The following is a 17,602-nucleotide window of genomic DNA, read 5'->3' as shown; positions in this document are numbered from 1 at the left end:
CACTCTGGCTTTTACATTGGGATTGCAGTTGCGGCTTCTTTCAAGCGCTTTTTTTAACGCTAAAGCGCCAGAAAAACGCCTTAAAAATGCCCCAGTGTGAAAGGGGTCTTAGTAATAATAATAATAAATGTGCCCTTACTGCAAGATATACTACATGCATAATAATAATAATAATGAATGTGTCCTTACTGCAAGATATACTACTATTAGTACTACTACTATACTATACTAGTACTAAAATATACTACTATTAGTACTACTAGTACTACTATTAGTAATAATAATAATAAATGTGCCCTTACTGCAAGATATAATACATGCATAATAATAATAATTGTGTCCTTACTGCAATACATATTACATGCATTTTTTTAAATTGTATTCCAGCCAACCATTATACATTATACAGAGTAGATTCTGTTTATCAGATCTCTACATTTGTCTGTAGGTCAATGGTACAGTCACTCCTCCTTTATTGGTGTCATATTCTATCTCCTCAATATTTGTACAAGGTGTTCCTTGTGACTCAGCTCTAGACACGTGAGTGACATTTTCAGTCTATCCATGTCTCTCACGTTTACTTGTATGTAAAGGTAGGCTGTTACTGGCATATATCATTTCTAGTCACCCTCTGTCCCACTGGTATGCCAACACCAGAGATCATTTTTAGATAAGGACTGATAAACTAAACTTGTGACCATAACAATCTAGCAACTGGTTGCTACGTGTAACAACTGCATAAAATTTTATATAATAAATATATATATATATATATATATATATATATATATATATATATATATATATATATATATATATATATATATATATATATATATATATATATATATCTCCACCTACAATATAGTATATATGTCTATGTTGTAAAATGCTGTGCAAACTGTTGGCGCTATATAAATCCTGTATAATAATAACAATAATAATATTACAGAGGAATCTTGGATTACGAGCATAATCCGTTCCAGGAGAATGCTTGTAATCCAAAGCACTCGCATATCAAAGTGAGTTTCCCCATAGAAGTCAATGGAAACAAAGATAATTCGTTCCGCATTGACTTCTATTGCGTGCAACACCGCATGTGGCCAGAGGTGGGGGGCGCTGGAGAGCCTCGGAAATACTCTGAGACAGCTCGGCTGAACTCGGAAAGCCTTGGAAACACTCAGGAACACAGTATTTCCGAGTGTTTCAGAGTATTTCCGAATGGCTCCAAACCATTCCGAGTGTCATCAGCGCCCCTGGACCTCTGGCCAAATGCTGTACTGCACACCCCATTAGCTTGATTTCTGCTCATTTTACGAGACAATACTTGCAAACCGAGTCAGAATTTTTTTTTTTAAAGTTGCTTGTCATTCAAAACAATCGTTAACTGCATTATTCATAAACCAAGGTTCCACTGTATTATTATATGTCCTAGAGACCTCCATACTTAAAATAATACTATAACTTCCAGTTGTTGCAACACCATTTATTAAGGGTGGTTTACCCATCATGCACATCACATACACTAAGAATTACACAACATAATAATTAAGAATAAATGTCACAAATATAGTTGTTTTGGTAGGAGGACGGACAGACACGTTAATGTATGTCACTAATGTGTTACGTTCAGAAAAGTGTGTGTTGGAACAGTACAGAACAATACATTGGCCAACCTGGAGGTAGATCAGTATGAAAGCAGGGAATAAGGGGACTTGATTAACTCTCATCCACTGAGGGACACAAGACTCTTTAACTTTCAGAAGATCCAAAAGCAGTTAATTTAGGGGTGGGCAGCACTGCAAATCAATAAACCCTTTGGCTGATTGAAAATAAATGAACCATCTATGGTCAATCTAAGAATTTGCAATTCTATGGCTGATGGCTGGGCCTAAGTCCGCAGGCAAATCAGAAATGGAATTTGCAGCAGTGGGCGCGGGATCAGGTTTGTGACCTCTGTAGATGCACTGCCAGCAGCCGTAGAGCTGGTATTGGGGGGGGTTATCCAGGGCTGGACTACAGTTTTGTTTTTTAGTTTGCCAGTGTTTAATTCTCCTGTAGAGGGGAGAATAACACGAAGGTAAAGACTTGCTTCCCTTAATAAGAGGAAAAAATAATTGGATTTTATCTTTTGATATGATCAGACCAGCTGAAAGAATCTGGTTGCTATTGGCAATTCTTCACATCTCCCATTCAAGCCTTTTTATATCAGGGCAGTTGGTGTTTTGATTCTCCAAGATCACAGAACTACAATACTCCATAATGTGTACCAACAATTATGGTGCAAGGCGCTCGTACACCCACCCACCCTCTGCAGGGTGTGTCCAGGGGCTTGTGTCAGTCTCCTCTCCTTCTTTCCGTCGAAATACAATGCGGTCATGCAGGCGATTAGTCTGTCCCTGCCAGAACTCCATGACAGAAGGACGGATGATGTATCCTCCCCTGTAAAAGTATTAGTAAATGGTTTTAGCGTGAAAAAAAAGTTGGCATGTGTTATACACCCAGCAAGTACCTTAAAAATACTTACCATTCATATGGCCGGGGAACCTCCTTGTCCTTGTACTCCTCCTGAAGTTCAGCATTTTTCTTACGAAGGTACTGTGAATGAGAATAATAGATGTATTATAATTGGTTGTGTACTACTTAAATTGAAACTTTAATGGCTTGGGTCAGTTTTAATAGATTTATTCTCTACGCAACTCCACCTTTGTGGAGAAAAAAACCCTTCCCTCTGGGTGATCTATGTACATTGCAAGGAGTATAACAAACTTTGTTGCAGATCCCTACCTTTTGTTATTCTGAAGAAATATGTTCCTCTGTGCTGAGTCCAATTGGAGTGGTTTCATAATTATCAACCAGCTGTTGCACCTGCAGGGTTCTAATGAGGAAACCTGAAGGGTCTGCACCCCTTTAGATGTGATTTCCTATTGGGAGTATCTTACCAAAAATTAAATTTTTGTTGCAGGGAATGCCAAAAATTTTGGACTTGTATCTTAGTGTAGACTTATGTGAAAATCAGTGAGCCAATCACACAAGTGGTAATTATGTTTCTGGGGTGGGGTATGTTCGGCACACATTTGCAGAAAATTACAGCAGCTACAGATTGAAGAGGAAAGGTCATTTTTAATATCATTCAATTACAATATGACTTGTGTCACATATGTATATGCTATATATTTTTTTATTGTTATTTGCTATTTTTTTCCCATGAAAGTGGAGTTACCCTTTAAGCTTTAAAACAGAGTTTCGGACATATTTTTTAAAACACCCCTACTATCGTTAGGGCTTGTGTATTTGCTCTATGTTATCCAGTGAACTGTCCTGTTTAGTTTTTGTGCAGCATGTTTCAGTTACTTTATTATTCTCCTGTACAGAGCGGCCATATTCAGTCTTGGCATCTGAGGCCGCACTCTTCTTCTCCAGGGATTCTGTGCATGCTGGCTACTCAGCATGCACCTCCCGTTCTCACGCCTGCACACTGTGTCGCGAGTCCCACAGAAATGAAATGCCCCTTCACAGAACTAATTTAAATTCCATCTTACATGATGTGCTGTCTTCCAGGGATCTGTAAGTTGAAATGTGATGCTTCCCGCCTGAGATTTAAAAAGAATATTAAAATATCCAGCTGCCTCAGACACCACTAATCACTCCGACACTAGGGTAACTATGGCAACAGCGGCCTGGTTACCCTTTTTAAAAATGGCGCATAGCGCCGCATCACAACATTTTCTGTTTGGAAATAACGCCATGCTTGCAAGGAGCTGGCGCTGCGCATTGACTCCCTGGATTGATGACACTCAACGCCCAGGAGAGGATGTCAAGGAGGAAATGATGTAGGCGGCTGTGGTGCAATAAAGGAGGAAAGAAGGGAATTTTTCAGAATAAGGTAAAGGAACCGAAATAAATAAAATAAAAAATGTACACACACACACACACACACACACACACATACATACATACATATACATATATATATATATATACAGGATATACATATATATATATTGTACAGGACGCTGTGGCTGGGTCCTGGAAGGACGCTATATTTCCCCTCTGTTTGGGTTGTGGTCTTTTTAAATGAATAAAATTGATTAACCCACCTGTTAAGGGAGTGCCTTTAAAAAACAAGACAGGAAGTGGTAGGTGGGTGTGGAGGAGTGGAGAACACATGGTGGATGGTGTTTGTTTGGGTTGCAGCAGCTGAAGTGGACAGCAGTGTCCTGTTTGGAAGGCTCCTGGCAGGGGAAGCTACCTGCCATCAAGATCAAGCTCTGTTTCTGATAAAGACTGCTGTTCTGGACTTTGCAAGTCGGTGAGACTACAAACCTTTTTCCTTTTGTTTTTGGCTGCTATAAAGCGATTTAAGTTTAATAAACCCTTTGTTGTGTGCAAAGCCTGTGTCCTGCGATCTACCTGGTCCCCCGAACATTACAAGTGGTGGAGAATGCGGGCAGGACAAAGTAACAGGCGTTTTTTCTTGCTATTTTTTTTTTGCATGGGATTTGAACTGACATTTAAAGGGACAGTACAGTGAATTTATGTCCTGGGTTAAAGCTGCACAGCTGTTGAAAGCTGAAACAATGGAGGAGCTAATTAAACAGCTGTCCTTAGCTAATATACAAGCGCAGACTCGCCATGAGGAAGCTAATCAGCGCTTAGCAACCCAGCTGGAGGTACAAAAAACGCACCACAACGAGTTGGTGGCCCAGTTAGCAGCCCAGCTAGCGACCCAACAAGAGGTTATGCAGGCTCAGATGGCGGCCTTAAAAGAAGCAGTGCAGCAGCTTTCTCAGGGCCGTGAACAAGTGGCCGTTGCCCCTGGCAACCAGGTGACCATAAGGGCAAGCCATTTTTTGCAGAACTTGTCCCTGAGTGATGACGTAGAGGCGTTTCTGGCAACATTTGAGAGGACGGCAGAGAGAGAAGGGTGGCCCCAGGACCAGTGGGCCGGCTTAATTGCTCCTTTCCTCACCGGAGATTCTCAAAAAGCCTATTTTGACCTACCACCAGAAGATGCTAAAAATTATCAAAAACTAAAGGCAGAAATACTGGCTCGGTTGGGGGTGACTACGGCCGTTCGGGCCCAACGAGTGCACCAATGGAAGTATCGTTCAAACCGCGATCTCAAATGCATGACCTGGTGCAACTAGTAAAAAAATGGCTGCAGCCCGAAGTGTTGTCTGGCCCCCAAATTGTGGAGCGGGTCGTGCTGGACCGATACTTAAGGTCACTGCCAGATGACCCTCAACGGTGGGTCAGCCATGGAGACCCCAAAACCGCGAACTGCCTTGTTGAGATGGTGGAACGATATACGGTGGTGGAGGGTCTGCTTGGCCCCACCAAGCGTCAAGGGCCCAGTCTGCCACGGCCCTTCCGACCAACTGCCGCCCTTCGAAAGGATGTCCCCAGGAGCCCTGGAACCAACACCCCGGAAGGCCAAGAGTCACACCCGTTACCCCCTCAGCGACCTGTTCCTGATCGGAGAGGAGGGAATGTACAATGTTGGCGATGTCATGCCTGGGGCCATACCCGGGCCCACTGCCCATTGCAGGAAGAACCCATGGAATGCGGGGTTCTTCGGAGGGAGTCTTTTTATGCCCATAAAGCGTGTACAACACATCTTGACCTTGGAGAGGGGAAGTTTGAGTGTGAAGTCCAAGTGAACCACCACCCTGCACAGGCTTTGCTGGACTCTGGAAGCATGGTAACCCTGATTCACCCTAGAGTAATTGGGAAGATTGGTCCGGTAAGCAAAATTTTGCGGGTTGTGTGCATTCATGGGGACACTAGAGAGTACCCTCTCATCTCGGTGTCCATCTCCACAGCATGTGGCACTAGTACTCAAGAGGTGGGGGTGGTAAAAAACTTGGTACATGACGTTATCATAGGACGTGACTGTCCGTTATTTGCAAAACTTTGGAGACAAGGAGAACTATCTGAAAGGTCCAGAGACTGGGAAGAAACTAGTCTCTCTGTTCCTGTTGTTGAGGGTAATAACCCTGAGATGCCACATGTTCGTAATATGGACCCAGTTGATAAAAACGCCAAGACTTTGGTTAATAATGATGAAAATAGTGCTGATACTGTTAAGGATGTCAATATGTGGGGGTCTCAGACCTACCTGAACACTGAGGGGGGGGGAACCTTCCCCGCTCCAGGTAATGCTGGGGGAAGAGGATGAGGAAATGGCCTCTACCCCTGACTTGCCAGATTTGGGTGTTCCCCAGGGGGCATTTGGTACTGCCCAGATGCAGGACCCCACTTTGGCCAGGGCACGGGAACAGGTTGTAGTAATAAATGGGGAGCCCCAAGAGCCAGGTGCTAATGAGCGGTGGCCACATTTTTCAATATGTAATGAATTGCTTTATCGGGTTACTAAAGTGAGAGAAAATGTGGTAGAACAATTATTGGTACCCCAACAGTATAGACGCAAGGTCCTGGACCTGGCCCATGATGATGTGTTAGGGGGACACCTGGGAGTTGAAAAGACGGAGGCACGGATCGCAGACCGGTTTCACTGGCCAGGCTTGAAAGCAGAGGTAAGGAGATACTGTACCTCTTGTCCCACCTGTCAGTTGACCGCTCCAGCGACCCATTTCCGGAGCCCGTTGGTCCCTCTGCCCATAATTGAGGTCCCATTCGAGAGGATAGCCATGGATATAGTGGGTCCCTTGGTAAAGTCGGCTCGAGGTCATTCTTACATACTGGTGATCCTCGACTATGCCACTCGATATCCTGAGGCGCTACCCCTACGGAATACCTCCTCTAAGGCTATTGCACGGGAGTTATTCCAGTTGTTTACACGGACAGGTTTTCCCAAGGAAATTCTCACAGACCAGGGCACCCCGTTTATGTCGAAGGTTATGGCTGATGTATGCAAACTGTTCCGGATTAAACAGCTGCGCACATCGGTCTACCATCCCCAAACAGATGGATTGGTAGAACGTTTTAATAAGACCCTTAAGTCTATGCTCAAGAGAGTGGTACAAAGGGATGGGAAAGACTGGGACTGCCTGTTACCAGCTCTCCTATTTGCTACCCGAGAAGTGCCCCAGGCCTCCACTGGGTTTTCGCCCTTTGAATTGGTATATGGGCGGAGACCTCGTGGATTACTGGACTTTGTTAAAGAAGAATGGGAAAGTGAACCAATTCAGCATAAAAGTGTTCTTGAATATGTCTCTCAAATGCAGGAGAGGATCCGAACGGTGATGCCGCTAGTTAAGGAACACTTACAAAAAGCCCAGGAGGCTCAACGACGGGTCTATAATAGGGCAGCCAAAATTAGGAACTTCCAAGTGGGGGATCGAGTAGCAGTGTTGATTCCCACTGTGGAAAGTAAGTTCTTGGCCAGATGGCAAGGCCCTTTCGAGGTTGTAGAAAAAGTGGGAGAGGTAAATTATAGAGTCCACCAGCCAGGCAAGAGGAAACCCTACCAGATATATCATGTAAACTTGTTAAAGCCCTGGACAGACAGGGAACCAGTGACCTCCCTGGCTAGTACAAAACTTGAGCCTCGGGTTGGGGTGGAGAGTGTCCAAGTAGCAAATACCCTGTCTAAAACCCAAAGTCAGCAGGCAAAGGAGTTCTTGCAGAGAAATAAAGAAAAATTTTCAGACTTGCCAGGGCTCACTAGTGTCATAGAGCATGATATTGTCACAGAACCAGGAGTCAAAGTTTTTGTCTGGCCCTACCGCATCCCAGAGGCTCAAAGGAAGGCCGTCTCAGAGGAAGTAAAAAAGATGTTAGACCTAGGGATTATTGAGGAATCGCAGAGTGAGTGGTCGAGCCCGATTGTGTTGGTACCGAAGCCCAACGGGACTCTGCGATTTTGCAATGATTTCCGGAAACTTAATGAAGTTTCCCGGTTTGATGCCTACCCCATGCCCCGGGTAGATGAGCTTATCGAGAGACTAGGTCCAGCCAGGTATATCACTACGTTAGACCTTACCAAGGGGTATTGGCAAATACCGTTGACTAAGGCCGCTAGAGAGAAAACAGCTTTTTCTACCCCAGAGGGGAGTTTTCAGTACAAAAGGATGCCTTTTGGATTGCAAACTGCTCCAGCCACGTTCCAGAGAGCAATGGATAGGATTTTACGACCTCACCGGAAGTATGCCTCAGTATACTTGGACGATATAGTCATTTTTAGCAAAGACTGGGAATCACATTTGCCCAAAGTGCAGGCAGTGCTGGACTCTCTTTGGAAGGAGGGGTTTACAATAAACCCTGAAAAATGTGCTTTGGGAATGGAGGAGGTGAAATACCTGGGTTATATCGTGGGTAGAGGGGTAGTGAAACCTCAGGTCAACAAGATAGAGGCTATACAGAATTGGCCCCACCCCCTCACAAAAAAGCAGGTACGTGCATTCCTGGGCATGGTGGGATACTACAGGAGGTTTGTACCCAACTTTGCCACGTTGGCGGCTCCGTTGACCGATCTGACTAAGGGTCGGAAATCGGTCATGGTGGAGTGGAATGCAGAAGCTGAGAAGGCTTTTTTGGAGCTCAAGTCGGCGCTGTGCCAACACCCTGTCCTTGTAGCACCCAATTTTTCAAAAGAATTTATTGTCCAGACTGATGCTTCCGATGTAGGATTGGGAGCGGTGTTGTCACAGGTTATTAATGGCGAGGAACACCCGATAGTCTTCCTCAGCAGGAAGTTAACACCAGCGGAGAAAAACTATGCCATAATTGAACGAGAGTGTCTGGCCATTAAGTGGGCTCTGGAATCCCTCAGATATTACCTTTTGGGAAGGAAGTTTAGGTTGATTTCTGACCATGCCCCTTTAACATGGCTGAGACAGGGAAAAGGGACTAATGCCAGGGTTACCCGGTGGTTCCTGGCACTCCAGGAATTTAAATTTGTAGTGGAGCATAGGCCCGGGAGACTGCATCAAAATGCAGATGCCCTCTCCCGAGTCCATTGTTTGAGCTCCACTGTTGCCTCCACCTCCTTGGCGTTGGGGCACAGGGGGGGGGATATGTACAGGACGCCGTGGCTGGGTCCTGGAAGGACGCTATATTTCCCCTCTGTTTGGGTTGTGCTCTTTTTAAATGAATAAAATTGATTAACCCACCTGTTAAGGGAGTGCCTTTAAAAAACAAGACAGGAAGTGGTAGGTGGGTGTGGAGGAGTGGAGAACACATGGTGGATGGTGTTTGTTTGGGTTGCAGCAGCTGAAGTGGACAGCAGTGTCCTGTTTGGAAGGCTCCTGGCAGGGGAAGCTACCTGCCATCAAGATCAAGCTCTGTTTCTGATAAAGACTGCTGTTCTGGACTTTGCAAGTCGGTGAGACTACAAACCTTTTTCCTTTTGTTTTTGGCTGCTGTAAAGCGATTTAAGTTTAATAAACCCTTTGTTGTGTGCAAAGCCTGTGTCCTGCGATCTACCTGGTCCCCCGAACATTACAATATATATATATATATATATATATATATATATATATATATATATATATATATATATATATAGCCAAATCGTTATTAGCAATGTGGCCAGAACTCCACTTTAAACTGATGTTTTACATATCGATTTACTACAAAAAACAAAAGCGAAAAAAACAACAACAACATTTAATGTAACACAGAGGCCTTCTAAAGCACTATGGTTGTGTTTTTTTTTTTTTTTTTAAGAGAGCACAGCAATACTTTTCTCCTTTCAGATTGGCTCTGTCTGATTAAACCCAGGAATAAAGCCAAAACAGTCTTATACCGCGGACTTAGTCTGGCGGACAAACCACCGGACTTTCCAAACGAGCGGACCTGCCCACACACAACCGTGGCGGGAGTCCGCCGTACTTTTGAAATGAACGGACTTGCCCAAACACGGAGGAAAGTCCGTTCATTTTGAACGCTGCTCCAGGTAGACGGGATTAGCGAAGGAAGTCGGCGGCGAGATTGACACGTCGCTGGCCCCGTCACCTGGTATGGACTTAAAGGAGAAGCCCTACACCGAAAAAACGGCTTGGGGGTCCCCCCCAAAGTCCTTATAAGACCCTTATCCGGGCCTGCAACCTGGCCGGTCAGGAAAGGGGGTGGGGACGAGCGAGCGGCCCCCCACCTCCTGAGCCGTACTGGGCTCAGGATGCTGGGACTTTGACATCATAAGGGGCGGGGACATCACCCATGACCCCGCCCATTGTGCCTATATAAGTCGCCGCACAACGTGTCCCTGTCATCACGGCCAGAGACAGCGTCGAGTCAACATCTCAAGGAAGAAGAGGAAGAAAAGAGAAGGCAGCGGTGACGACAGAAGACCGGGCCACCGCTAGTAAAAGAGCTGGAAGAAGGAGCGGAGGCCTGGCAAGAAGAACCGAAAAGGGGGACAAGACCCCCGAAGTCAGAAGACGAGGCAGCGGTGACAGAAGACCGGGCCACCGCTAGTAAAAGAGCTATAGGAAGAAAGCGGAGGCCCATCGAGAAGAACCAAAGAGAGGGACAAGACCCCCGAAGAGGGGGACAAGACCCCCGAAGTCAGAAGAAGACCCCCGGACGGCGACGAAAAAGAAATCCGGGCTCCTCCACTAGTAAAAGAGCTAGCAAAAGAGCAGAAGATAGCGGAGGAGTCCGGAGAGAAGACCCGCCAAGACTGAAGAAGACCTCTGGAGCTGTGCAATAAATTATTTTAAAACCTTGTATTTTACATTTTTTTCACCAGGTGAATGGGTAGGGGTACATTGTACGCCATACTCATTCACAAAGGGTGGGGGGCCGGTATCTGGGGGCCCCCTTATTAAAGGGGGCTCCCGGATTCCGATAAGCCCCCCGCCCGGAGACCCAGACAACCAATGGCCAGGGTTGTCGGGAAGAGGTCCTTGTCCTCATCAACATGGGGACAAAGTGCTTTGGGGCCACAGGGCCCCCCTTCCCCAATGCACTCCCCTATGTTGAGGGCCCCCAGCCTGGTACGGCTCAGGAGTGGCGCTCGCACGTCCCCACCCCCTTTCCTGACCGGCAGGGTTGTGTGCTCGGATAACGTCTTATATGGACTTTGGGGGGAACCCCCACGCCGTTTTTTCGGCGTAGGGCTTCCCCTTTAAGTCCATACCAGGTGATGGGGCCAGCGACGTATCAATCTCGCCGCCGAAGGATCATTGTGTTATGTGGTCAGGATCAGACAATTGCCATTTACCCTTAATAGAATTCATCAGGCCCTTACTCACCTCTCGGTCTGGGATAACTTGACTCTGGCTGCTAACAACAGCACCAATCTGGCTACTCTTTGGACGAGAGTGGAAGTACTTGTCAGATTCTTCATCTGAAAGCTTTTCAACTGATCCCTCTATGCGAACCTAAAATAAAATAAAATTTTGTAAGCACTTTACCACCTAAATACAACAAACATATTATGCCTTGTTCAAGGAGGATACATTGCAATATGGTTATATAGGAATTAGAAATATGCACAGATCCTCTTCCTGGGACTGTGTAGACTGACCTATGTAAGCCCATCGATATGCAACTTGTTTTAGCAAACTCCTTGCCTGGTTATGCTCACTTTATGTTGGTTTCAGCTAGTTCAATGTTTGGCCCAGGGATTGGGAGCTCTATAGCATAAAAGCAGTGCATGCTTTGTGGTGACAAACTGGGGGAGATTTACAAAAACCAGAGCACTCAGAATCCGGTGCAGCTGTGCTTGGTAGTCAATCAGCTTCTAACTTCAGTGTGTTCAGTTAAGCTTTGACAATAAAACCTGGAAACTGATTGGTTTCTATGCAGAGCTGCACCACATTTTGCAATCTCGAGATTTAGTAAATCCCAACCACTGAGTTACAGCAACAGTAGAGGAGTTGCTAGGCAGCATCCTCTAAATATATAACTGCAGTTTGCAATCAGGCAAACAGTCTGGATAGTATACAAAACTGATTGGCAATTATGCAAGCTGGTTAATATTTGTACAGATGAGTAACAAATCTTATTAGACGAGACAAAAACCTCAGAAAAGAGTGAACGTTATGTTCCATCATAGAGCTATGTATCTAAACTTATACATATTGGGGTGTGGTTTTCATAAGTCTGTGAGCGGACATGGTTTTTAAGAGCTTTGGCCTCTGTATTTGCCCTGAGGATCACCTTCTTCAGCTACCTTTACTGCTCTTATGGGGTGCAACTGCAAGAGGACAGCACTGAGCACTAGCCTAGTGGAATCATTATTCCCAAAGCAGGACACTGAGAACACCTGGCCTTGCATAATCCTCCCAATATGGTTTAGGAGACTATGACGCATCTTCCCCAACACTGTTGGGAGAGACAATGGAAAACAAATGAAGCCTTCACGCAAATTCATAGGAGAGCTGCAGGAGATGGTATAAAAGCCATAATATCTGCATCTGGGACATACCTGAGGGGACGGGTCAGGATGACCTTCATCCGACAGTTCAGAGGATTTTCAACATCCTCCTTGGTAGGACTGTAACTGAGGCTATCAAAGTAGAACTTAGAACTTGGGCTTCTATCACACCCCAGGGTTTTCTTTGCAGTGTCCACTTTGTTAAGCAGAAGGAGGGGATCATGGCCAAAAGGAAGGAAAAGAGGAACACTGGACTATGAAAGGGTCATAGCTATAGCTATAGAGGGTGCAAGAGTCGCGATCGCGACTCGGCCCCAGGCTGAGAGGGGTCCGTGCGGCTCCCCTGTCAGTTTTGTCTACACTTGTGTGAGCCGGAGTCGGAGCTGGCGGTCCTAGGCACAGAAGACTGCTTGCCTCTTGACTTTACACTCTGGATGCACCTAGCACCAGGCTGGATAGGAGGGCCGGCATATAGGAGAACTGATCTCCTCCTGGTCTTTCAACTGCTGCAAAAGCAGGATCGGTTCTCCTATATGCTGCCCCTCCTATCCAGCCAAGAGGCAAGCAGTCATCCGTACCCAAGATCACCAGCTTCCCCTCCCAACTCCGGCCCCCCACCCCTGGCTCAATGCTGTTCCTGCTTCCGGAATGGTAGGAAAAAAGCTCCCTGCCGGAGGCCACTCCTGGTAAGCCACAGACTCTGTCACAGCAGAGAGTAAAATAATACACTGCCCAATGAGTATAGTGTTCCAGGTGTTCTGCTGACTATCACTCTGCTCCCTCCAATACTGCTGTCCCCCCACACTGCCCTCCAACTGCCTCCTTCCAATCAAAAACTGAAAAAAATAATAATAATAATAATTATTATATTAATTTATTTATATATACACACATCATTCCCAGTCCACACTGACACCACTGGCCGAACTAGGGTTGCAAAGGTTGCACTTGTGACTGGGCCCTGGCCTTCTGCCACTATGGTGAAGCCCAAGACTGAAGGACTGCATAACATGTGAAAGGGATCTGCTGTGGGCCGTAAAAGGTCATTGGATCGTTGGAAGGGCTTTGGGCTCAGAGGGAATGGCTCAGATTGGAGGTCGGGGGCCCTTCATGATTTCTTGCATCAGGGCCCTGAAGGTTCTAGTTACGCCTCTGGAAAGGGGTGCAGGTCACCTTATATCATGACCTTGGAGGACGCTTGCTAGGTGGGGAGACAGTTGCCCACTAACTAGTGTGCGCTTGAAGATGCACTGAAGTGGTGAAAACAGGCAGTCAAATGAGGGTGTATTGAGAGTACGGCTGACCCCCAGCGCACCTGCCAACTACTGGACAGATGGGAAGCAAAATGCAAAAAAAAAAAAAAAAAAAAAAAAAAAAAAAAAAAGCAGCGCTCTATGGGTAAAAGTCATATATATATATATATATATATATAAAAAGTATGTATGCATGAAAACATATGCACCTTGGATTGGATTCAAATTGTTTTTTATTATACTTGAACTGTTATCAAGCAATATACACAGAACTATTAGATGCTGGTGCAGACTGCAGTAAAAAGATAAGAAGCATATAGCTATATATTAATAAAATGATTTAAAAATAGTACCACCATGAGGAAGTCTTGATAAGAAGGGGGTAACTGCTCTCGGGAGGTTTAGCCGGGTAATTGTGGACCACGGCCATCCTGGGATGTATGGAAGGTGTTCAGGGGCCGATTGGAGGGAGTCGAATGGTGAAGCCTCTTCCTGCAGATGAACTATCAGACACTGCAGATCTGAAGGGAAGTAGGGAGGGCCCCCGCCCCCCGTGGTGATGTTTTGGGTTTTGCCTAATTGATCAACATACACAGCGTCAAGCTGTGGGGAGCGTGAGATGTCTCTCACCACTGGGGAACGAGGTTGGGAATGCCGAGTATGACTGATGGAACCAGGCATGCGCGGTGATGTCAGCGATACTCCGGAAGCTGGAACCCTGTGAATAGTGGTAGACTGCAAGCTAGAAAGTTGCCATAGCTGACATGTTTTGCATGCCTGCACTTTGTCAAAGCTACAGTAAGGATGGCAACTGGAACATTTAAAAGGGGGTTGAAGTTAATTGATGGGAGGGGGAGAGGGTGGAGATATATATATACACATACACACACACACACACACGGCATCAACATCATGGATACATAGTTATATACATATCGGCTTGGCAGTACATGACAATATAGAACAAGGAGGGAGGGATGAATAAAACTGTATAAAATAATTTATATACACACGTCGTATAGATGGCATATCACAAGGTGTTATAAATCGGGTATAAAATGTGTGAACATGATTGATTAAAGATAGTAGATCTGAATTGATTCCTATAGGCAGACATATGACTGCATACTAATTTTCACATCGCGTTTCGTGCAAGAACACTGCCTCAGGGGTGGATGCTACAGGATATCTACAAAAAACTCAATATAATTTATCTAATATGGCATTAACCGTAACAGGCAATGACTAGATTGCCAATCCTGAGTACTTACATAAAATAGAGTACAATGGTATAGGGTACAGGTAGGGCCAGCGCTGGAAAGGTTCAGCCCTTGCCCCACAAGTACTCCATTTTATGCAAGCACTCAGGATTGGCAATCTAGTCCTTTCCGGTTACGTTTAATACCATATTAGATTAATTATATTCTGTTTTTTGTAGATATCCTTTAGCATCCGCCCCTAAAGTGTTCTTGCACAAAACGCGTCAAATAGGATGCAGTCGTGTCTGCCTATAGGAATCAATTCAGAGCTACTATTTTTAATCAATCATGTTCACACATTTTATACCCGATTTATAAACATCTTGTGATATGCCGTCTACACGACGTGTGTATATAAATTAATTTATAAAGTTTTATTCATCCCTCTTTGTTCAATATTATCATGTACTGCCAAGCCGATATGTATATATGAGTATATATGATGTTGATGCCATGTGTGCATGTGTATGTATATACATTTGTATATGAAAATTACTTCTTTACATGTTTTATATCATTATTATGTATTCCAACGTTTATGCCAATTAAACATGCTTACATATCATTCAACCTCCACAAGTCAACAGCCTCATTTAAAGTCCCAAAATTCCCTTTTTTGTCTGAACCAGGGATGGAGACACACACCATGTGCTTCATCTAAAGTCCCAAAATCCCCTTTTATTCTTTCTTTAAGAAAGAACAATCACAAACCATGACTTAATATATTATACCTTAAACATTTCCCATAAACACTTAATTGACACCTTTACACTTCCAACCCAAAAACACGCAGACCTGTATAAATTGCTTGACCAATCCTACACTCACAACGGAGACTGCATACTTTGTGCGATTTATGAATATAGGAATAAATGTGGTAAAAATTTTATGCACCTCAGGCAGTAGTGACTGATTCATTTATTTCCTCACTACAAATGCAGTGGAGTCTCAGAGGTGGTGATTGTGTCATCCAGACTGAAATGCATTATAAATGCCTTAGGCACTGTTCTATCTGCATTGTTTCTCTAGACAACTATGTGTTAAGTGCCTTATTTAATTATATACTTTTCTGTAATAGTCAGTGAACATCCTAGGAGTGAAATGTGTCATGCGTTTCCTTTAGTCAGTCAGTACCTTGTAAATCTTTAATAAAAACACAAAATACACATTTTATTATAAAAACAAAAGTATACTTAGGCCTTTTAACCACTTCAATACAGAGCATTTTCACCCCCTCCCTGCCCAGGCCAATTTTCAGCTTTCAGCGCGGTCACTTTTTAAATAACAATTGCGCGGTCATAGAGATTTCTTTTGGTGGTATTTAGAGATTATAAATAGAGAGATTTCTTTTAGTGGTATTTGATCACCACTGGGGTATTTATTTTTGTGCTGAATGAATAAAAAAAAAAATCTGAAAATTGAGAAAAAAAAAAAAATGAAGCCAAAAATATTGAAAAAATAAAAAAAAAAGAAAAAGAAAAAGTTTCTTTGTTTTTGTTATAGAATTTTGTAAATAAGTACGTTTTCTCCTTCACTAATGAGCTGCACTGATGAGGTGGCACCAATGAGATCGCACTGATGGGTACTTATGGGTAGCACTGGTGGGCACTGATAGATTTCACCGATAGGCATCACTGGCAGGCATTTTTCATTGGCATTTCCCTGGTGGTCAAGGGTGGCGTACCTGGTGGTCCAGTGTGATGGCCATCCCAGGTGGTTCTGGTGGCATCCTGGTGGTCCTGGGTAGGCATCCAGGGGGTGCCACGCTGATAAAACAATCAGCCCCGAACCCACCGTCAGGAGAGCAGCCGATCACCTCTAATCTACTCGCGTCTGTTAAACACGAGTGAGGAAAAGCCGCTCAATGGCTCTTCCTGTTTACATCATGATCAGCCGTGATTGGACATTGCTCAAGGACTCTCTACCTAGATTGGATTTGTGGTGTGTTAGATTGACACGCTGCAACAACTATCGCTGCGATCTGCGCCCCCCAGAGGCGTGCATCGACTTATCATTCTGACCACATCATATGGCGTCCGGTCAGGATAACACAGCCACTTTGCCGATGTCATTTTGCTATAAGGTGGGCGGCAAGTGGTTAAAGAGGAACTCCAGCTGGCTGCAGAAAAATTACAAGTCAGCAGCTACAAATACTGTAGCTGCTGACTTTTAAGAAACAGGTACTCACAAGCCTAGGTCGCCGGTCTTCAGGTAAACAGCGTCACCATCTTGGATGTTTGAAGCTGGCTGCGACTTCCCCACTGAGTATATGTGAGACGTGCTTCCCTTCCGATGGACTGGCAGCCTTCTGGGAGCTGTGATGTGGACAGGGAAAGGGCCGAAATTTTGCTCAGATCACCTAGGTCAATTTTTCTCAACTCCAGGCCTCAAGTACCCCCAACAGGTCATGTTTTTAGGATTTACCTCAAAAGAAAGGGCTGTGGTAATTACTAAGGCAATGAAACTGATCAAATCACCTGTGCAAAATAATGGCAAGCCTAAAAACATGACCTGTAGGGACTTGAGGACTGGAGTTGAGAAATATTGACCTAAGTGATCTGGTCAGAAGAGGGTACCTGTCAAAACTAGACAACAATTCTCTGGAAAAAACAAACAAAACATAGATACTAGAGGATGAGGAAAAGCAGAACATCCCATTCTTGGTGAAGTTCCCCTTTAACTGCTTCCTAACCACTGTATTGTCAAATCACGGGCGGTGTCTTGTAAAATAGTGTCCTCCATCAGATGGTGTCCCCTGCGTACTGCGCATGCGCAGTACACAGGAACACAGATTCCGAAAA

The 17,602-nt window shown here is 44.7% G+C and overlaps 1 protein-coding gene across 1 annotated transcript in view; it reads right to left on the bottom strand.

Annotated features, from left to right (window-relative positions):
- Positions 1 to 1,471: 1,471 nt before the first annotated feature.
- The window catches only part of PNPO (pyridoxamine 5'-phosphate oxidase), a 93,778-nt gene continuing 77,647 nt past the window's right edge, over positions 1,472 to 17,602 (bottom strand). The window contains exons 5-7 of the mRNA XM_077459746.1: positions 11,163 to 11,291; positions 2,528 to 2,598; positions 1,472 to 2,442 (exon numbers count right to left, since the gene is read on the bottom strand). Of these exons, the coding sequence (XP_077315872.1) occupies positions 2,277 to 2,442; positions 2,528 to 2,598; positions 11,163 to 11,291 (366 nt within the window). The 3' untranslated portion in view covers positions 1,472 to 2,276. The remainder of the gene's footprint in view (positions 2,443 to 2,527; positions 2,599 to 11,162; positions 11,292 to 17,602) is intronic.

The sequence above is a fragment of the Lithobates pipiens genome, unplaced genomic scaffold (assembly GCF_037356315.1).
Source record: "Lithobates pipiens isolate NorthernLeopardFrog02 unplaced genomic scaffold, aLitPip1_a1.2 Scaffold_28, whole genome shotgun sequence".
In the NCBI taxonomy this organism is placed as follows: Eukaryota; Metazoa; Chordata; class Amphibia; order Anura; family Ranidae; genus Lithobates; species Lithobates pipiens.
Note: the sequence above shows the minus strand (reverse complement) of the source record. Positions and strands in the feature narration are given on the sequence as shown.